This window comes from Chaetodon auriga, chromosome 5, assembly GCF_051107435.1.
Source record: "Chaetodon auriga isolate fChaAug3 chromosome 5, fChaAug3.hap1, whole genome shotgun sequence".
NCBI classification, from domain to species: domain Eukaryota; kingdom Metazoa; phylum Chordata; class Actinopteri; order Chaetodontiformes; family Chaetodontidae; genus Chaetodon; species Chaetodon auriga.
In genome coordinates this window covers 17,494,226-17,517,926 of record NC_135078.1, presented here as the reverse complement: position 1 = coordinate 17,517,926, position 23,701 = coordinate 17,494,226, and the positions used below count along the sequence as shown (strand labels likewise).

Sequence of the window (23,701 nt, the reverse complement as noted above, 5' to 3'; positions counted from 1 at the left end):
AAGCCATCACAAGCCAAAAGGTGTCATTAACAGGTATTTGAACATAGACAAATGAAAACTAATGCCTCGGTTATACCTAATTCTCTGACTTACATAAAGTGGTGATGATCTGTCACGAACCAGGTCGTAAACCAGCAGTGGTCAGCTCGGACCGATGGCCATTTCAGACAGAATGACACAGTTACTTCATAAGCTCTTCTGTCTCTCTGTCTGTCTCTGTCTCTGTCCATTTGCTGTGAGTGTTGCCTGCTGCCTCCCTTCGGCCATTTGCTGTTTTCATGAAAGAATCATTACAATTCCCACAGATTCCCCTCCATGGATAACGACTCCATCTTTATTGACTTTTAATAATTAACTGTGTATCCCAGCCTCACTTTGTTTCATTTTATTTGAGGGATAACAATGTTCGCTCTTTTATGTTGCTTTTTATGCCCCTCTCACTGTAATATTGTAGATTGTTGTGTTGTAGCCTGTATTGGCAGACAAATTGCCTCCTTGTGTAATGTTCCCTCATAACCAGACACAGCAGTGGCTGGTGAAAACACCCGTCCTCCTCCTCGCGCTCCAAAGTTTTCTGCGTTTCGTTGCTGCCCCTCTTTAAACTGTCTGAATGTCATCATCCATCTCTTCCTCCCACACCTCTACCTCCTCCTCCTCCTGTTTGCCCGCGTGTGCGTGACAGAGAAAGACAGACACAAACATGCAGTCACGCATGAGGGCACAATAACCGTGCATTTGCATTTTCTTGTTTCTCCAGCAAACGGCTGTTTCAACAAAATCCAAGGATATGGAATAGCGCATTTTCTTTTGCTTTTCCTCAGAAAGCATTATTAATGGCTCACCATGGCGTCGGTTTTAACTCTCAGTGATTGGTTTTAATGCCTTCGATCCATTATGTTTCTTTATTTTATCTTAGTTAACATTTTATTGCTGTAAGTCTTGAAAAATTTGTTTTTACTTTTTGTCTGTGTTGTTTCAGTCTTGCTCCGTGAAGCGCTTTGGCTGCATGTTTGTATGACGGATCGATGAATCTGCACAGAGGAAGTGAATGAGTGGTGCCTTTTTCTTCCCTGAACCACTGTAATGTGCAATCAAAGCAGTCAAAGCACTTCATAGGCATCCAGTCAACTGGCCTTAACCATGACACGGCTGTTGTACTGGGCAGCTTCCAGAAGTATGTGTGCATGTGTGTAACGTGTTGCTGCTCAGTTAATAAACCTGAAAGAGAGCTCGATCCATCGATTCAGTGATTTCTTACTGAACAGCTTCATGCTGTATAAAGTCAGATTTTTTTTTTTTTCCTCAAGTGAAGACCTTGAACCTACAGTAATACCCACACAAAAGCACATTAGTGAGCCATTCAACATCTGGGTTATCTCTGTTTCTTCTTTTTTTAGCAACACCTGGCTGCTGAATGGCAGATGCTGAATTATGAAACAGTCTCAGAAAGTCACCCTGGGTACCGCTGCCCACCCACCTCCATCCTCATCACCCTGGAAACTGGATGATTTCAGGACTGCACAGATAGGTAATAAAATACTGGTATGTGAGCTTAAAAGCTGCAAATCTACTTCAGATTTACAGTAGTGCCATTCGGTGATTGAATTAAATTGCGATTTTATTATTATAAGCCAGAAACTGCTCGTGAAATGAAACTTCACTCAGTCCTTATTAGGCATAGAAGCTTTATTTGATTGGCCGTTTTCCACTTAGAACAGAGTCACTTTCATTTGAACAAAAGTTTTGGAGTTTTACAACAGCAAAGGACTCGTTTCACACCAGAACATAAAGGCAATGACAACGACAGTTTGGACCAGGGAAGACACTAATGTCCTTACAACACAATTTGCAAGCCTTTTCAAGTCTGCTCCTTAGTGTGGGTTCATTCTTAATCTGCATGGGGTAGTAGCAGTGCAACATTGAAAAAATAAATCAATTTCGATATTTGTCTTAAAGGGTAAAAATATTTCCAGCTGAGATGCACCCATGCTTTTAAGAACAATATGCAGAAAGTAAGTGAAGAGATGCACAAACCTTGTGGACCTTGTTGGTGTACACAAAAAGTATATGGAGAAACTTTTTGGTTCATGCACAAAACTTAAAATATGAAAAACAAGAAGCAGTATGCTAGCTCAGTTAAGGTCTAAGTTAAGAAACTGTTATCAATGACTCTTTGCAGTGACTTAAATCATTTACAATTCATCGGCAGTATGCTATTTGCAATTACAGTATGTACAAACTTTTCACGATATAAAACATTTTAACATAAAGCCACACTGAAAGAAAAGAAGTACTATTTGAACTCATTTCCACATTGAAGCATACACTACAAAAATGACTTTCTAGGTGATACTCACTCACTCCGTCACACGAGACTCTTAGAAATGGCACAGTTACTCACAGGACACATACATTCACAAATCCAAAGAGCTGTTTCCTGTTTTGGTCTTACGTTACCAAACTAGACAACAATGTCCTCACAGAATACATTCTCTGCAGAAAATGCCACACTGATCACGAGGTGTGTGGATATTTGATGAGTTTTTTTGTTTTGTTTTGTTTTGTTTTGTTTTGTTTTTCATGCATAATGTGTAAAACCTTGCAATGATTTCTCCATTATCTTTCTGGGTGCCAGTTTCAAAGTACTTCTGTAGTGTGCTGAAATGAAACAGTGCAGAGTGTAGAAAGAAATGCATTAAACATAAATAACAAATGAAAGTGTGCTAAATGTACTAAATATAGCAGAAATTGGGAGATTCAGAAACATTCAGAAACATGAAACACCTAATAAAGTAGACACCAAAGAGCTACAGCTAGATCCTAGTAAACATTTATCGCATTATTTTCCAAGTGTTAAAGCACTGCTGTCACATCAAAACCTCCTGACTCTGAATTATGGACATCTACCCTTTACTGACTTGAAAAGAACAGGTCTCTGAGTGAGCATTAAGCAACTTTATCACCTGTTATTATGAAAGACACAACACTGTGATACATCTCATGATGACTCATATATACTGCACTACAGCAGTAAGTACAGACGCACACACAGGGAGAAAGCATTCAGCAGAGCAAACACAGACAGTGGATACACTCTTGTACCCAGATGTACTGTATTTTTACACTTGGCTATCACGACTCTGCACCCACCATAAAATCTAATAAATTGGTCATGTTGGATTTCTAACCAGCGGAATGACGAGCATCCTGATTGCATTTCTTGGTGTTCTAAACAAATTAATTTTTTTGGAAGATATCTCGCAGCAACAGACGACGCTTGTCTTGAAATTTTAAACCCACCGACAGAGTGAAAATTATTGTTTTGTTTAGATGCACCAATGATAAATTGCACACGGTGGCATTTTTTTCTGCTACCCAAGCCGCACTCTGTTGAGGGATTATTGCTGAACAAACAAATGGGAAAGGGTTAATTTCTTGTCTATCTACTGAGTAAACACATTATAATAACACTTTTTAAACACACTCCGCTTTCAAGCTGCTCGAGGAGTTCTTCAGAAACACCCGCAGAGATCAGACCAGGGATGCATATTGTTAGAAGAAAAAAAAAATGCTTCTCTTGGACGGATTTTCCAAACAAGACAAACCACTGGTAGCTACTTACACCAGCCAACAATTTAAATGGTTTAAGTTACACAAACTGATTTTAAAACAACGTCTGGAAGAAAATAAAACAAAACTTCACTGTCACAAGAATATCAAGAATGATGGACCAATACGTTTAGCAGAAAGTTGATATGCTCTGAGGAATCTACCATTGGTTGAAAACAGTGCATTTGATCAGTGAAAAAGCAGCTATTTTTACAGCACAGGAAGTAAAGGAAATGAACATCTCACTTGAAAACACAATTTTGATCCCTAAATAGGAAACAAACAAAACCTCATTCTCTTTGTGTGCCAACCAAACACCACTATTGGTCCTCCTCATCCCAACTTCTCTTCCCTCAACCCCCTTTTGCCATTTGATCTCTCAACTCACTATAGCCCTAAATAAAGTGAAAGGAGCAGTGCAGCTCCCCTCCTGAAATAAATGCCAAAGAGAAAAGAGTGAGAGCACAGACCAAACCACTGGCGGTGGTGCCTGTGCTCCCGGACGCCCCCCTCTGTGCTCTCAGGTGGCGTCGTCTTCATCATCATCCAGGTGATAGTTGAGGGTGATGACGGCGCTGATGAATTCTCCGAGCTCCACAAAGTCAGCTGTGATAATGTTGATGCCGCTCTCCCCGGGTCTCTGCGATCTGATCCACTGCATCATGCCCGGTAAGGCCCTGGGAGGACAGACAAAAACACCCAGAGTCACAAAAGATACACAGAGGGATAGAAGAAGGGATGATTCATGGCTGGCTGGTTTAACACGGAGAGGGGCACGCTGCGATAAAAAAATCTCTGTGACGCAGCATGAGATGTCTGCAAGCCAGACCCCAGCTGTGAGGATGACACTCTGTAAACTTGCTGGACATGTTCATGTGAGCCGTGCACCAGGGGAGGGTGTTACTACTGCACGTGCCTCGCCCGGCTTTCTGCAGGGCGAAATTCGACAAGTCATCTCCTCCTCCTGCAATGGCTTTCTTGTTCTTCTGGCAGTCTGTGTGGAAAGACGAATGGATGGAAATCTGAAGGATGCCTACATCAAAGTCGCCAAACGCCTGGTGAGAATGGCTGATAGTGGTGTTATCAAATGAATAATTCATTGCAGGAAAATTGATGGTTTTGCGGCTGAGGCTTTTAACAAACTGGTGACATTAAGAGGGAGTGAAATACAGACAAAGCTGAGGGTAAAAAAAAAAAAAAAATTCCTGAACCACAACTGAGAAGGGGAGATATAGAAAGAGGGAGGAGAAGGATGAGAAGCATCGCCTCGGGCTTGTGGCAGCTGTTAAAAAAAAAAAAAAAAAAAACTTGAATGAGGTCAGTGTCAAATGCCTGGGGATACCTGTAGAAACCAACATGCCTCTGGATTATAGTTATAAAATGCCACGATGACTCACATATGACTGTGTGTGTGTGTGTGTGTATGTGCACATGCCTATGAAGGTTTGTTGTTATGGGTAAATCATGTCATTTCTGTTGCCTCTGGTGTCTGAGGTGTTGCTATAATTATGGTGCCTGTGTACATGTTGACTAATCCTGTGTGCCACCATTGGTGCTAACCCAGCAGCTAACCCTGCATCTTATCCAATCCTGAAGTTACACTGAGCATGAACTTTAAACAGTTTTCTTTGTGTGTCCTCCTATCACACACAAGCACACATACACACAGATGTACACACCTTTCTGTGATTGTCTCTCTCAGTCCACTGGCCACGCCCTTCATCACAGTGCTGGCCTTTGGTGTCAGAACCACCTGGGAGACAAAGAAGGTCCCCTTCCTCCTGCAGGAGACACATCAAGCAGTTACTATATATTTTTGCTGTATTTATGTTCTTGCATTGTATCTATTGATGAAAAGCACTTTATGACACCTGCCGCAGTGAAGTGCTACACATGAATAAATATTGCTTTAATGTAGAATTAATTAGTTTAAGTGCCCACAAAGACACTTATCCTGACAGAAAAAAACAGAAACACCTCACATGCAAATTACTGTGAGGTTTTTGAGGAACACTTTCCCATTACTGTCATCAGTTTCTTTTAAATGTATTGTTATGTATCATTATGAATGAGTTGTATAGGATAAAAATGTAGTTTGATCCTATGTTTTACAAGTAAGCCACTGGTGTGAGTGTCACATAGCCCAGATCGTGATAACTTCTGCATTTCAGCCCACATCCCATCCTCTCAGATGGCTATTTTGAACTAACTACAGTGAATTAAATTGTAGTAGTCATTTCGGTCTGAGCCCTTTGACAATAAATCAAAATTACGCTATAATGACACATCATGGTTGGACTTTTGGACATTTGTACTGCTATAAAAAATAAAACACAGGTTATGATACATCGACAATCAATTAAGGCAAAAAAAACCAAAACAAAACAAAAAACCATCACTTGCACAGATGATGTAGAGGACATAAAGTGCCCACAGTGGGATAAATACAGGGACTGACCTGCGGTCAGTGACAGACGCCTGCAGAAACTGAATCAGCTTCTCTGGGTCTGTGGTGTTGGCCCAGGGAGACGGCATCATCTGGCCTGGCCACAGGAAAGGCACCTCCAGGGCCATGGGGTGGTGGTAGAAGACGAGCACCTGGTACTCCTTCTCCCACAGATACTGCAGAGTCACCTGGAGATAGAGGGAGGAGGCATGTGTTCACAGGAGAAGGAGGTTATAAAGTGAGAAACGGTGTGGAGGTGACAAAGGGAAAACAAAGGTGATGGATGTTGAATAGTAAATATAAAAGAGCCCCTTCTGTGCTGAGTGACAGAAAACATGTCAGAAGGTAGCTGATATGTACCTGGCAGCTTACTGAGTGAGCTTTACTTTCATTTGAATGGAAGCAAATAGAAATAAGTGGATGTAATTGCTTGATGATGATGATTAAGCACCTTTGTTCAGTACTCTGACTGACCATAGAAAATGTCAGCTATGTTATTTCTGAAGGCAGACTGCTTGGTCACACAAACAAAAAACTGTTTTATGTCTAATCACAGTCTATTGCTTGTCAAGAAAAGAACTTGAGAACTGGAAGAATACGAAACACAATTTAAAGTGGTATTTTTTTTAAAGCTATTACAGGCTATTTAAGAGGTAAAACACATTTTTGAAAACATTTCACAGAATTACAAAGACTGACGACTGCCTTCCAGAAATTACCTTCTGTGTAAATGATAGATATAAAACTTGTGCAGCTCTAGATAGATAGATAGATACTTTATTCATCCCCAAGGAAAATTCACAAATTCCAGCATACTCCACAAATTTAAAGTAAAAGGCATGATCCAAAAGCACAGCAAGCAAAGATTTAAAAGTTAAGTGAAAATGTCCAAATGTCCAGTGCAATCAGAGGACAGAGGTTAATCAGTGACAAAAAAAGAGCACTGAAAGCTCAAAAAGTACAAAAAAAAGTACAAAACAGCACACAACACACACGGAGCTGCTGGAAAGGCCACCACTCGTGACGGCGCCAGAAACGGAAACATGTGTCATTTCAGTTTTAATTTATATAAAAAAAGTAAAACAGAAGTACACTGCATCATCTTAACATTGCTATGCTTGCAGTTCTGCTACCATGCATATCATGCACGTGAGCAATATATGTATGTTTCAATGGTTACATTTAGCCAGCAGCAACAACAACAACAACAAAAAATCAATGTACCCTGTCTGTTGATTAGTTAGACGCCAGGTAATTGGATAGGTGGTGTACAGGGAGGCAGTCATAGCTGAAAAAAACAGCTTTTCATCATAACCCCAAAACCCATTCACCTCATGTCTTTTGTTTTCATGAGATTCTGACCTTCCAGCTGTACGTTATCATTAAAACAAGCCAAACAACTGCTGGAGAAAAGTCGTGCAGTGGGTTACATTTGTAACAGAGAGGTAAAGGAGCGACGAGGGAAGAGCAGAGTAAGTGTACTCATAGAGTAAATATAATACCGATAGAGGAACGAGTCAATTGTCTACTCTAAATTTAAACACCTCCCTAGATGCTACTACAGCTCTGAGAAGAAGACGTTCATCATTTCCGCAGAATGCACTAGCCACTGTTTGCCTTTTCCTCTTCTCTACACTTCATCCTCACTCAGCAGCAGCACCTGACAGGAAACTATGATCTTAGAGCGCTAACGCTGGCGTGGGAGTTCGTGAAGGGTGATGAATTTTGAGGCTCATTAGTATTCTGTCTTCCTGGCTCTTCACATACACCTCGGGGTGGGGGGAGGGATAGGTGGAGGTGGACCAGGTAGTGGAAGGTGGAAAAAAACCAGAAGAAACTGGACAGAGAAAGGGAGACAGATCTGAGCGTGGGAGGACTTTTCTACTCGCCTTCTATGCAAAAGGGCATACAGCAATGAGTGGGGACGTGATAACCATCATTCTGCATCTCAAGAGATCAAAACAGGCAGTGTGGTGCAGGGCTGAGAAAACAATAATTATTAAAAGCCTTTCGAACTCAAAATGTGTACAATCAGGAAAATGTTCAAGGTGAAAGAAGGATCTGAAATAAATGTTCGAGGTCACTTCATTGCTTTCAATCTTACTCCCTGTTAAGCATTAAACCTGCAGTGTGGAGCCTGCCTTCCCCTTCTGGCAATGAAAGTAATCACACAAACACTGCCGAGGCGAGCTTATGTCGTATGCCTACAGGTCAGCTCACCCCCATCTCTCCCGGCCCCTGGAGCAACGGTGGGTTTCTCTTATATCTGAACCATCAGAAACTTTTCTAGGACACTTTCTAGATTTTCCACCATTCTCCTAGTGGCTGAACCTGTAAGCTGTTGACCTAAAATGCATCACTTCTGGTGCAGCAGTGATTAAAAAATTATACTATCCTGCAAAATACAGAGATTTATCTAGAGGCTTTATCAAAACTATGTGAACTCGGCTGGGAAGGACTTGAATGTGATGTAAGGTGTAATGTAAAGTGGCTTTGAATTCGACAGTACCTCCTGAGCAAAGACGACTGGGCAGAGTTTCTCTCCAAACACCTCCTTTAACATGGCCACCAGTTTTTCATGGTGCAGGTTCTGCACGCCGTAGAAGTGGTTGAAGTCCAGGAACACGACCTCTCTGGCATGAGCTGACAGGAAACTACTGATCTGCTCTAGACCTTCTCTCACCTAGAAAACACAAATAAGAACAATAATTGTATTGAGAATGTCTTTGACGGCACAATGATGTGAACAATAGTCACACAAACACTTGTGCTGTACTTAAAATTTCTGAAGGACCTTGTATGATTAAGCTCTCAGTCTGCACTCACACATAAGTACGCTGCCACACACGTAGACATGCACAAACATCACTTAGCAACCACAAGCATTGCAAAATATTCATCACATCAAAAACCACCAAAACTCTATGATGACCGTGGCGCTGAAGAGCCCGTGGGCGAAGAACAGCTCGTTGTCGGGGTCGCGGGGCTTGGTGGAGATGCGCAGGTCAAAGAAGCGGATCCCAGCCTCCAGTTGGCTGGTGAAGTTCATAGTCTGTGTAGCTAACCACTTCCTCATTAGCTTCTTGGCCACTGTGCCAAAAACAGACACAAAGTTCTGCACCGTCTCCGGCTGCTCGGGGCCCACCGGAGACGCCTCGTCGATGTAGAAACTGAAGGAATCATGGGAACCTGCAGGAGACACAAACATGAGTCTGCATGCAGGTATTGAACGCTGCCTGTTTTATTTCTGTGGGGGGGGGGCACAGCTGTAAGAGTGGGGTCAGTGCTGGAAAACAGCCCGGTGCCATGGCAACGACGCTGACTGTGCGAATAACAGCTTCCGTGGTCAGAAGCTATGAACTCTGACAAGTTGAAAAGAAGCGAGTCTCTGCTCACAAACAATGATAGTTTTCATCCATCGCCTTTCTCAGACAAAACAAAGCTTGCAGCAACAACAACGCTGGGTGTGATGTTATATATTTCCTATTTAGCTTTCAGTATATTGACAAAGTCCTGCATTCAAAACCCAAAAAAAGGTAAAAGGATGTAAGTATCAAAAGTAAAAGTACTCCTTCTGCAGTACAACAGTCCCTGTCAGTTTTTCTATTATGTGTGATGTTTCTGGATTAATATTACTTCTGTATATGATAATGATACATGTTGCTGCTGCAGTTGTTTTAAGCTGAGATCCTTTGAGCCACTTTACATACTGTTGTAGTTTAACGTAGAGAAACACATCATATTCTATCAGATCATCATATGTTTGTCGTGGCGCTGTCCTGTGAGAACCACGTATCTCTAAAAAGTCAACAAACCCTGTTTTCAGCTGTGTGACGATGCATCTTCCAGCTAAACCAAGAAGCGTTTTTAAATGGTTTTTTCAGCAAATTTGTACTTAAGTACAGTACTTGAGTACATTTTTTACCTACAGTCCACCACTGATGACTCAACTTGGAGGTTTCTGAACCCCTCAGAAAGGCCAATGTCTATTTTTGACAGGTTTTCTACACGTGCAAATGTAATAATAATAATAGTAATAAAATTTCAAAGTGAGTGCTTTACATAGAAAAAGCAAAATGGACATAAAAACTGATTAAAAATGAATGTGAAATAAGATGGAAATACGGGTGAAAATAAAGACTATGCATAAAATCAAACAAAATATTAAAATCTAGGTAAAAATAGAGTAGAATCAGTATAAAAATCTGTCAGGACGAAGCTCTAAAAGAGCTGGTGTCTCTGCTTTCTGTAGCTCTCAGACACAACAAAATCTTTTTCCTTCTCAACAGATACCGATTCACCACAGGTCTTGATTACGCCGAAGCAGGCATTTCACAGCCGCCTCAGAACGTCTTCTCATGGATGTAATCTCACTGTGGGTCTTATCTGCCTATAGGGCACAACCCAGTGTTGTCCCAGAGACCAACGTATTCACAGTTACATAGAATCCATAAAATCAAGTCAAATACAATATTTTTTAAGAAATATAAGCGCAAGGCAAAGCACAAAAGCTTCAGACCTGTACCAGGAAGTCATAGCTAGTGAAAGGCTAAAGTGAAGAGATAAGTTTTTAGCTTTCTTTTCAGAATATTCAGCGAGCTGCTTCCCTGATATCTGTACATAGTGTGTTCCAGAGCTTTGGAGCATAATGGACAAAGGCTGCATCCCCAATTTTCTTTTGACTGTTGCTGGAAACCTGCAGCAGACTAACAGCAGATGAACGCAGTTTTCAAATAATAAACGAGGGAGTTAGCTATGTAGCTTGGTCCTAGTCCATTAAGGGCTCTGTATACGAGGAGGGGGACCTTAAAATCAATCCTGAATGTTACAGGAAGCCAGTGCAGAGCAGCTAAAACTGGACTAATGTGCTCTCTTACTGGTGGCAAAAACATGGCCACCTTAGTGATTCAATTCCTGGTGGTAACTTTCTCATAAAACTTGATTGATTTTATTTCAGACCAACTTTTTCCCAAGTGGGAATAAGATAAACATCATTTGAAAGTTTTTAAGGCATTTTTAACAGGTCAGATAATATCTTGTAGAGCTTTGGAACAAAGACAAAGAAAGAAAAAGAAAAACTAATAGCGCCTTTGACTCAACATATTTCTCAGTCAGACGACAGCTATTTCACTCTCCACTGAACATATAAAGGACACATAGCTGTGCAAGCAGAATTGAATAGACTTCTAACAGACAGGGTTGCTGAACTACTGCTTTCAGTGAGATGTGCATGCTGCGAACAAGCTGACCTAACGTCACATTTCCAGCACGCCGACTGCAGTGCTCATTATCATCTCACTAAAATATTAAAATATTATACATGAGTGTCTTCTGTAGAAAGCAGCTCTGATGAAAACTATGGATTATACTGAGTAAATGAAATGTAATGTTTCAGTGCCTCAAGCATTGCAAACACATTTCTGTTCCATTGTGACAGCCTGTCCATATGCTGATGCATTCCTAGGTGACCCTTAAGACTTTCCTTGCAACCGTCCATGGTGGATTCTGCTAGTTAGGTCTGAAGGTCACGTATCCCTCCAAGTTTGTGAGTGAGAAAAGAGAAAGTGTGTATATGTGCATGTGTGCGTGTGTGTGTGTGTGTGTGTGTGTGTGTGTGTGTGTGCGCGTCATGCAAATTATGCTGACTAATTCTGGTATCCTGCTCTCATCACTGCAATCAACTTCTCATCCTCTTTTTATCTCTTCATCACATTCCCTCACTCTTTCACACAAACATACACCCTCCTCTCCTCCACCTACACTCATACAAGCAGACACAGAGCCCGAGTTGACCTTCAGCTAATACTCCAGTGCCAGGTCTTCACAGTCGGCCCAGAGAATGACCGTAAGCAGGGTAGACAGCTGAATCCTGGGGCGGGACAGCAAACAGCATCACTACATGCTGAATTGTATCACTAGGGTCACAGCGTAACAGAGTATGACCTTAACCAGTCACACCAGCTGGCTCTGCTGTTGCTGCAGAGGAAAGATTTCAGCTTTGGCTCTGAAGGTTGCATCACACAATTATTTGCATTATCCATTAATCTACCATACTAATTACCTCCATGAGTGAAAATACACAATTTCTTAAAGCCCAAGGTGTTGTCAATTTGCTTCTTTCCTCCAACAGTCTTAAATCTAAAGATGTTCAATTTAATATCACATGAAACAATGAAAAGCAGCCACCTCACATTTGAGATGCTGAAACCAGGCAGTGTTTGGCTTTTTTTTAATGGTGTGTTAGCATGCTTACAAAGTACCTCGCTAGCAAGCTCAGCATTCGTGTGTCATGTTTTTTGCAGTTGGCGCGGTCTACATAGTCCAGATGGTGGACACGGTCTCCGTGTGTTGATGTCCCAGATATAGAATCATACATTTTTCTTGCATATGATTGTGTTTTCATTAGCAACTACCTCAGCTCACAATGTGTATATGCATGTAAAGCCTATAGCATTTACATGCAAGGTGTGTCCACTTCAGGCATCTGTTCATTTTAATTGATCCAATTCAGTGTGTGTGTGTCACAGCCCATGTAAACATTTTCCCAAGGTTTCATTATCAGTTTATTGACTCTGTAAATGCATGGTGGCACACCACTGTTTGTCTCATTTCACACAACGATCTGTCTGACAGCTGAGCGGCGTGAGGACAGTCACCAGAGAACGAGGTTGACGAGGTCACTGGAGCTGCTTCAGACTACACATAAATAACTGATGCTTTCCTATTAACTCTTCCCACCTGCAGGTGTATTTCTGTACAGTTTATTTTCCTTTATTTGACCTTTCTTTTAAAATGTACAAATAAACTAACATACTGCCGATTCACCTTTTTAGCTAGCTGCTAGCACTAACAGGCTAATACAGTAACTAGCTGTCCAGCTGATTCATGCTACAGTAACCACATTAACAAATTACATTTATGTGCCCAGTTGGCAGCGAATGAGACAGAAGAGGTCATTGCCACCACCTGAGGCTACAGGTAAGTACTCAAGCTTTCCAATGAACGCCTCCCGTTGTGGGCTCAATTACAGTCACAGAATACAATCATTTCAAACAGCTGTAACCTCAGACCAATGAGGCCATTGGTCTGAGGTTACAGGTAAATCATAACTCAGCCTTTCCTATTACTCATTTCATGCATGGTCTCCACTACAGCCAGATATGATAATTTAGTAAGTGCATCCTGTATAATACCTTTTCACAAGTCCTGTTTTAAGTGTGTGTGTGTTGCACAAAAGAGGAGGAGCCTATAAAGCTGCACAAGAAGTCACAAGTGGAGTTAAATATCACATAAGATGGATGCAGTCTGCACTTCCTGTAATGCTGCCATGTTCCTTGGGAAATGTCAAAAGCTCATGGCGATCACAAATCCTTCAGTGCCTGCCAGTGCAACTGTGGAAGAATCCAGCTCAAGCCATTCAGAGACCCTCCTCCTACACCAAGGTCTCTTTTTCACAGACGGTGTCAGCAATCCAAGCAGCTCTTGGAGGATATCTGGCAGTGTAATGGATTGGTGTCTATGGCTTCTAAGAACGTCTGTGGAAAGATGGACCGAAGCCCAAAGTTTTCTTTGTTTCCTTGTTTCATTTTTACTCTTTAAGTTACATAATAATGTACTGTGTATATTTCTATCCTTCACCTTATATACCTACCCTATACTGTCTGCAAATAATAACTATGACCTCAATATACAAACATACAACATTATTTTTACTGCACTATATTCTGACAGTTGTGTGTGTAGGTCTGTGCTTTTTCAGATGTGTGCTATGCACCTTTCCTCGCCACATTCACCATTAATCCTGCTTGGTGGTCTGCCCGTGGCACAGGGGATGCTGGGGGTGAAAGCGATGCAGAGGGCTGGGGTACAGGGGCAAAAGTCTGCATTGCCCAATGGGTGGCTTGCTCTAGTAGACCTGTAATAGCTTTCATTTCATTATAATGTTCCTATGTTTGGGGAAAAGTGCAGTTCATACGTAGCTTATATGTTAAATATTCAATTCAACAGTTCCACAGGATCCTGCAAACAAATTATACCTTAACAAGTTTTGATGAAAGCCACCTAAGGCTTGTTTGTGCATTACTAACTAGCACTGCCTTAAATATGTATGACAAAAAGCCTGTGCATCATGCTAAACTGCAAAGAGAAACAATCTCACAGAGGAAACAGAGACCGAAGGGCAAAACATTTTGCCAAGTGTGCAGGACATCTGTAAGACTCTGCAGAGAGAGCTGAGCACAGAGGCGGAAGCTCCAACACAATCAAGCTTTGCTACCTGAGCTCTGAACATGATTAATTATTGTTTACATTATGGAATAATTTGCTGCACATTTACGCTGTGCCACAACTCAAGGGCAACACATTCATTTGGAAGCATGTGGAAGCAACAAATTTTCATGCAAATACTCTCAACACTGTGCCTCAGAATTAAACCATTTCCCTTTTATTTTTGTATACGGGAACAAAATCTCAGCATTCATTAGACAGCATGTGATGTTTAATGAAGTTATCCTCTCTTCAAGTGCCAGAAATTAGACAAAAATGTGATTTAAATAACGACTATCGTGATAATCAAACATAGCTTACTGAAGGACATCCATATTACTGCTTCCCTAATGGCCTTAACTTTTGCCTCTCTATCAAGAAATTCCCAATTTGTTGGTAAAGACTTTCATAGTGATTATGCTTTGGTTCTACTGTTCACACTGATTGAATGGGCTGTTGTTTGGAATGACCTGCTTACTGTGAACAATATCTACTCGATCAATGTCTCCTCTCATGCTGTCTGACGGAGTTAGACTGTCACAGTGTCCGAACAGAGTGCAGGATGTGAACTTCTTCCCTCACATCAGCAACATAATTACATGTCACGAACAGACATGAAGAAGCTGATGTCCTACTGGGGGCGAAGAAGGCGTGAAGAGACTGGAAAGAGAGACAGAAAAAGGCTGAAACCGGCTGAGGCTGGTAATGACAATGATGGAGACGATGATGACAAGGATGAAGGTGGTGGTGGTGGGTGACTGTTACCTTAGAGAATTGACCTGTGTTAACTGACTGACTCACTGAGAGCAGACCTTTCAGACGACCACTGGTGGTGTCTGCCATTTTTCAAGACAAATCTTTACTGCTCAGCATGAACTCTTTCAAGATCTATTTCAGGTTGCAGAGGAGAGGAGAGAATGACAAGGAAATGAAACGTAACAGGGCGGAGATGAGCTACATGATATTAAAATATATATATGAGCTCCAAACTCTCCATCCACTCTCCTCCACACTTTCCCTGCATGGATCCCTCTGTGTGGTTTTCTGGTAACTCTTAAAGAGTTGCTCTTCCCATCTATTTCATCCAGCCTTCATTTTTTCAAACTCCTGTTCAATTCTCTCCAGCCTCACTTTGCCACCTGCCTTGCTACTCTTTTCCATCTTCTTCGAGTGGTGGTGGCGCACAAAGCACATACATTTCCGATAACAATGAGTTATTTGACTTTTAGAATCAAGATAAATGTCCTCCTGCTGGAAACTCAATTACTGCTGGTGGTGAGGCAAAAGCAGCCTGTGGAGTATCAGTAACTAACCACTCTGCCCATTTCTACGTTATTTTGACAAAAGGTTTACTGCAGCAGCTTACAAAATTGAAAAGTTTGTATACTGAGACGGTTTATTATGAGTATAAAAATACTGATGCAGAGATTAGCATTCTTTGTGAAGAACAGTCTTGGGTGCAGATGGTCAAACACAGTGACTTTGGTCATACTTAAATTGAGTTAAATGGAGACAGGAGGTGGGTCGTGACTCATGGGGGATTATCCATTACAGAAAATAGCTGTGCCATTCCCACCTCTTTACCACCCATTGGCTTAATTTCTCCAGGAGGAATATGCTGTTTGTCCTTCTCCCTACCAAACTATTTTCTCCTCCTCTGTTTTGAATTTCTCATCCTCTATTTTTCAGTGGCTCTTTGCCTGAGTTCCTGGTCTTCACCAGTATTTATTCTGGCATCTGATACCATTCATCCTCCTTTCATGGTCGTAAATGGCAGCAGAATGATCTAGTCAAGGGACTGATTGACAGATTTACAGCTAAAAGTCCTGGCCCAGCCTTTTACTCTACCCCGAGGGAGCTGGCAAGGCTGAATATGCCTCTGAGGCAATGCATTTGTTTTTACTGCCCGTAAGGCCATCTTAGCTTAATACAATTGCCTTCACCTTTTCCCTCTGGCCCAAAGTATGCTATTCATTTCTTACCTCTGGTAAAGCCTTAAACTGTCACCTTCAGCCACTGGGGAGGTTAAGTAGGGCTCCCCTGAGCCCTCTCATGCAAATCTGACTCTTTGGTTCCATGCAGTCACTGAAGTAAAGCCACTTAGTCACAGTAGTTTGTCTGCTTTGAAAGAAGTCAAACAAGATCTAATTTTATCTGGTAGTAAATTCATCAGTTTTAGCCTGACACAAACCACCATCTAATTCTGAATTTTGTGCCACATTTTTTTCTATTTTTTCATCATAATGCCAACTCAAAATAAGACAGAAGCAACCTAAATATGCAATTTGTCCCTTTCTCAAACGTCTCTCATTAGCCATGTGTGAAAAAGAGTCAGGGCATTTTAAACCTATTAAAACTGCATTATCAGTGTTGTTTATATCAACTCTGAAACAAATTACTGTGTATAATATGAAAGGAGTGAGCATATAAATGTGCATTTGCAGGGAGAGTAGTTTGTCGGGGCTGCATGTCTGTGGGACTGTTTGGAATTCTTCTGCACCCTAGTGGCCAAAAATCCATGATTAAGACAGCTTTAAAAAGGCCAGAAAACAAAGCTGTGGATTATGTGATTACCTATACCACTTATTCAGAGAGTAAATGTACACACTTTGGCCTTTTAAAAACGACCAGACCACAGTTAATAGAAATGACCTTTAGCCATCTGAATATACATTTAGTTGCTGTGCACATCTGTAGGACTCAGATACATGCTCATGCATCGGCACTTACTCCAAATCATATGACTGCACTGATACCAAAAATCTTGAAATCCAATAAATCCACTTGAATTACTATGGTAGTGAAATTCTAACAGCCATTCCCTTCCCTACAGTAAAGCTTGCTTCATGGTGACAGAACCACAGAGAAACAGATTGACAATATCTCTGGCAGCACACCTTTGCTGACCACTATGCAGCCAGGCAGGCTGCATCCTTCACCTAGCAGATCTAACAATAGCAACAGAAAACAGCCCACCATGCTCCCCACTGATCAGCTTGGGGAAAGGAAAGCGGTAACTACGCTCTCCCTCTTTGTTTCCCTCTCCTCCTTTAATTACCTCCACCTTTAATCTGCTACTACTTCCTCTCCTGCTCGTCCCCTCACCCCCTCCCCAATTAGGTGTAGAGTAGAACTGGTGCAGGTCATCTGACTTGTAGACTCGATCTGTTGACACAGTGTGAGGCCTAAGTGGCATGTGGGGCCAACACAGAGAGCTGAGTCATGTCTGAAAGCAACCATGTTCTTATCTCTCAAACAAGGTGTTCTGACCAGCAGAGCACACGCAGGATGAAGCTCATGGAAATATGTATTATGTTTATGTAATAACTGACACAACCACAATGCACTTGGCTGCTGCGCTGTGTCATGAGTCACAGCATGATAAACAACTCTATAAATCCTTATTAATTCCACTTACTGGTCAGTATGTTATGTATGTGAACGTTACTGCTCTCTGATCAAAAACCCAATCTAATTCTGACTGTACTCAATAAGCTGTTTTTGTCTATGGCTCTGGTTGAGCCATCTTTTCACAGCTCTTTGTCTTTCTGGAGAAATTTCACAACAGCGAAACACTGAGTCAGCGCTCCTCAGGGTGACAAATGGTTTATTGGTGTCTTTGGACTCAGAAAATCATGCAAATTTAATTGAGTTGGACCTCCCTGCTGCTTTTGACAAAATCAATCAGTGTTTCCTCTTGGATTGTCTCAATCATGCTGTTAAGCATGAAGGCTTTTACAGTGGTTTGCCTTCTATATCCAATATTGATCAGCTAAGGTCAGAATTGATAACTTTTTGTTTTCCTCTGCACCTCCTTCCCTGCGGTGTACCACAAGGTTCCCTTATAGAGACAATTGTATTCTCCTGAAATGTTCTTCCGGTGGGAAACATATTCAGAAATTGTGGTTACACTGAGAATATGCAGCTGTATATCTGCCTAAAAACTGCTGTTGTTTTTAAACTTCCTCTTTATTGGTTTTGGGGATTTCAAATACTAAATGGGTAAAAAGATTATTTAGCTTAACAAGAGCAGAAGTCCTAAGTGGTAGCTTTTTCCACCTAAGAAATTAAAAGTTTCTCTCATTTAGGGGCCTGGAGACATGCTTTCATCCCTTTGCCTATTGATTACTGTACGTCTTTGTCTGTGGGAGTCAGTCAGTTGGCCTTGTCTCGTCTGCAGCTTGTGCAACATGCAACAGCTAGGCTCCTTTCCCCTGTGCTGGCTACCTGTCATAGGCTTCCAATTAAAGAAGAACTGATTTTAAGACTCTTTAATTTGTTTTTAAAGCATTGCATGAATGGTCACCTGAGTATATCTCTTCTTTCAAACCCCTCAGATCTTTTGACCATTATTTCCAATCCATGCTAAAGTCGAGAATTGAGTATTTCCCATTGTTGACTAACAGTTTACCCCCCACTATCAAGTCTTTTATTCTCATGCTTTTAAGTGTAAACATATCTGTACACTACAGAGTATTTATTAATTTCTATTTTAATTTTCTACATTTTTAACTCCTCTGTTAAGCAGTTTGCTCTTTTTGTGTTCTATACATAAGATGTCTTCACTTGACATAACATTTAGTGACAGGGCCTGAGCTGGAAACAGATTTTTAATGTCTGCCTATAGATAAACTTAACGGTAGCACTTCACCATTACTGCCTCCACCTCAGTGCACATGATGGACTGCGGCAATATCCTTCTATTAACCCCTGTACCGCTGTGAGTGGAAATTAATTTGTTTTAATTGCCTACCTTGGATACACAAACATTAAAACTAACAAAACAAATAAAGTGACTAACCATTTAATCAATTACGAAAGTGTGATCAGCATACACATCATGCATACTGAGGTTTTTAAACTGTTTTCACATAGAGATTAGCTAGGTAGATCAAAGTCAATGATCTAAGTCACAGCACATATGGTAAGTAGATGCTATCTGTCGCACAGCAGCTGTTGTATCTGGCAGACGCCTATGCTTCCTTCAGAATCTATAATGTGTTATGAGTATGGCCATAAACTGTATGTTGCTATTATTTGGCTGCATTAGCTCATATACAAATTACTTGAAACATGACAAATAGATGCCATTAAAACATCATAAATATCCAATCTTAATGAAGTCTCATCTGTCATCATGAAACCCTAAAATAAATTCACTGCCAATCATACAGAAGATTATGTATACTAATGGGTACAGCTGTGCAATGCTGGCAACACAGACACAGTGGGGACTGTTTAGCTTTTTGGCAACAGCAGAGCACCATGCCATCACATCACCCCCACATGGTTGAGTACTTCAAATTGCCAAAACACTTTGGTCTGGATCATTGAGGCTGTCAGCTGGTGAACTTTTTGATTTTTTCTGGAAAATAAATAGCATCACTGAATTACAGGCAACAGAGGGTGGATGCTGAGGATTGTTAAGCAGGAGTCTAACATGAAAATAATATTCCATCTAGGAGGAATAATTAAATTTGAGAGGGAAATAAAACAACTGTCTCATTTATTACTTATCTGTCCCAGTTTTATTCCTGCTTGAACAAAGGCTTGCGATGCTGCATTCTAAGATGAGACAGAAGGATGTGACATGAGGCACACTTTTGAAAGAAATCAGACATACACACAAATAAGAACACATGGTTCTTGCTAAATAAGCTCTCGTAAAATCCTGTGGATTATGAAATCTATTTTGACAAGCCTTACGCCAAATGTGTGCACACAAACACAAGAAAGTGCACAGAATTGGAGGATGTTTACAGAATCTATCCAAACGGAGGATAGACTGAGAGCAGCTGAGCTGCAGGCTGCAGGGCCAGTAAGAAGTAATGATACCTAATTAAATGGGACAGAGCATGTTCCCATGTTGCATTGGCATGGATGAACAGTGGAATAACACAGCACATGTTATGTGATTCAGTAAAATTCCAAGCATGAGTTATTACACTTCATGTTGTTTCTGTATTCAAGTTGGTATTTGATTAAACTTATGCACTGGTTTTGGCATCCTTAAGAGCAATGGACAGTGCTGGTAGTATGCCACGCCTCACTGGACACTCAGCCCAAAGCCATCTGCATCTGAAATGCCATCGTTGCACATGCCAACCCTGTACACACCAGGTAGTCTACAGGCTGATGGGGGGGGGGTTCAAGAAAATCAAGAATGAAAATGCTTTGCGTGGAGGTGTGATAATCACTAGGCAGCAGATATGGAATTAACTGGCTGCTAAAAAGCCATTCTATCAGTCACATCAGTGGTGGGCTTTACAACCAGCATTTCCAATTTGAATTGAGTTTAAGGAGACCTGCGCACTGATTGGCTAGAGGTCTAACAACTCATGTCCATGGAAAGCGCTGTGATTATTCGAGTGCACAGACTGAACCCATCCCACTCCCTGTCTCTTCATCTATGGCCACCACCCCATTACAAATACCAAAAGTCCTACACAAAACAGAGCAGCGTGGTTCTGCTGTCCGTTCTGGATCTTTGGAGTGGCTCTAACAGTAGATATTTCACCTCAGGCTGTCTCATCGTTTGGAGTATTAGATGGAGACGCCTCAAATCCTCTGGGTATTACAACCTTTATACAGCGAACCACAACAAGAGGAAGAAGAACTGTTCATGATACATTGTACTCCTAACGTTGCGCAACAGGTCTTCCCATTTGTTATAACGATGTTCAGTAGAATAAAGCCATATTTTGGATTCTATGAGTTGCCTATGGTGCAAAGTAAAACATCAAAGTTTGCAAAGCAGTAAAATATGTTGAATATTACCACTCACGGTTTATTTATTTCTCATCTACTAGGAGAGCTGCATGCAGTGCGCGCGGATCAGAAGACATGGACGCACTCCTCACCCATTTACACAGGGGTAACGTAAAGAAACACCTACCGGGAATAGCCAGGTTGGTGAGCGGAATAGTGTGCATGCTCTGCGGTAAACTTGCCATCCAGTCTGCAAACCGCAGGTCGCTTCTCCCGTGAGACGAAGCCATGCTGCCGCTGTGCACAACGCTCCGTTCTCCCGGTCCGGTGCCTGCGCCAACGTGGAGTGCGCTCTCTCTCTCTTTCTCTACACACACACAGGCGCGCACGCACACGAGCACACACACACACACAAACGTACACACTCCCCGCCTGTCTCTCTCTCACACAGACACACACCAGAGCGACCGAGCGTCAGTCCACACCCCCCTGAGCAGAACACATCGGCGGGTGGCACAATTACGAAAATGCGGTTTGTTGGACAGATCCAAATATGGCAACATTCGGGTAGCTTTCTAATAATACGTAGTAATAACACTGTAAGGAGTACATAGTTCAGTTTTTACAGTCACCAGAATCTGCCAAAAATGACAGCCTACCGCATAAAGCCTCATAAGGACGCAAGACTACCCAAAGCCGTTTTTGTTTTTTACTTTTTCCCCTCCATAAGCGTGTACAGCACGGCGGTCAGAACACTGAGGACGCAGGTATCCCCGGAATCACAGGTTTTGTAGCATTAGAGATGCCATCATCTCATTTATGTATAGGAACAAAGCTCTGGTTGAAAAGCCTGTTAGCTGTAAAAACTGAGGTTGAAATCTGATTTCCATTTGACCTGGGAGCATGTCTGAGGTCATGCACTTGGATGACTGAGTGCCATATGGCAGTGACTCATTATCACTGCAATTAATACAGCAGTGACAATGAATAACTGACATTCACTGTGGTGATAATCAGCTGGCTGGCCACATTAAATGAGTCATTCAACAAAACTCGGTAACCATGGTATGAAGATGGAGAATATAACAAAAACTGCATACTTATCAGACAGTAACCGCCCTGCACAATCAGGAAGAAATAAGAAATGACTTAGACTGTCAAATGATATGCTTTCCCTAGATATAGACTGAATATCACTGATTTATCAACACTGATTGTCTTTGCTCCTGGTTGGATGCTACATGTATTCTGTAGATGATCAGCATTGTGGAAACTATCAAAGGCCGACTCAGGTGGTTAAAGGGCCAAAGAAAAAGTCACACTCATAATTCTAGTATGAAATGACTAAAGCCAGCCCTGCTAGCATCACAAAAACATATAGGTGACCAGGAATTTCACTTCTAAGAATCGCATGCATGGATGGTGCCACACACAGTATACAGAGCAGTGATGTGCGAGAGGCAGGGGAGGCAGTGCCTGACCTGTTAAAATATAATTTAAAAATAAAACTTGCTGTGGTTTATAAATTAAATAAGAGGAGGAAATTCGGACTTAAGCTCATAACTGTTCTTTAAATTTGTTTTCTGTATGATTTCAACATTTCTATGGTCAAAATCGCTAAATTATTATAACTATATTAAATATGATTTTGTGCTTCTTGCTATCGTATTGTTGAACAGTGTGGAATTGATTAAATAAAATGTTTCAATTAAGATCAAAATTGAAATATAAGCTTCTATTTTGGGTTCATATATTTTTCCATCTGACGCTAGAGGAGTCAGTGCCTCACCAGTCATGAGCCTCACCGCATACCACTGATACAGGAATAACAGAAAAGACTTACATGTTTGGTCTTGGTAACTCTTCAATAGTCAACTGCTTTGATGCTCTGGGTTGAAAGTGACTGCAGCTGTTCATCGAGAGGCTACATTATAAAGTGATTTATCCTTAGAGGTAGGTCTGATAAGTTTGTCAAAGCTCTCACACTAAACCAGGTAGCTTTCCATCAACCTGAGTATTCAAAACAGCCACCACGGACACCAAATATCACTCATTCAGTCCATGCTATCCTCATTAATCTTACTGAACCAATTCATATTTTAAGAAAAGTACAGTCACCCATTTTCTTTTGTAATGACTAAAAAATAAGTTGCACTGCTCAAACCCATTTGTTCTTGTAAAAGCCTGTCATGTTTCCCCTTTAATCCCATTTCAGTAATAGTATGAGAAACAGGTTAAGGATGTAGGCTTATAGGGTACCAGTCTAGTTTGAGTCATCAAGGGATGTGCTGGGTTAACATCAACTGCTGGTGGCAAAAGCCCACTGTCACTTTCTTCCATTTTTCTGCTTGATGATCCAATCCAGTTGATCCCTGAACCCAAAAGCCCACGGGCTGAATTCTCCAGTTATGTAAGAGCCCTCAGGTAATGGCAGCGCCTCTCTACTCGAGTGGAGAAATCACATCAAGAATGTCAATGCAAGCGCACCATCCATATATAGAAAGCTCTAACCTGTAAATTGTCATAAGCCATCACTCTCAAATCTCAAGTCGTTTGCTTTCAATCAGTGTGATTTGATGAGCTGAATAATTTGAACACACGAGCCAACTACTGTCGGTTTTTAAGATAAAAAAAAAAAAAATTCGAGGAAAAAAAAAATTCCACTCGTTCCAC

The 23,701-nt window shown here is 41.4% G+C and overlaps 1 protein-coding gene across 1 annotated transcript; it reads right to left on the bottom strand.

The window, feature by feature from the left end:
- Positions 1-1,667: 1,667 nt before the first annotated feature.
- Positions 1,668-21,511, bottom strand: plcxd3 (phosphatidylinositol-specific phospholipase C, X domain containing 3). The gene is made up of 6 exons (XM_076730795.1): positions 21,216-21,511; positions 8,988-9,244; positions 8,565-8,738; positions 6,068-6,243; positions 5,289-5,390; positions 1,668-4,286 (listed from the first exon to the last, which is right to left on the bottom strand). Exons 1-6 carry the CDS (start codon positions 21,316-21,318, stop codon positions 4,130-4,132), a joined length of 969 nt encoding a protein of 322 aa, XP_076586910.1. The 5' UTR covers positions 21,319-21,511; the 3' UTR covers positions 1,668-4,129.
- Positions 21,512-23,701: the final 2,190 nt, after the last annotated feature.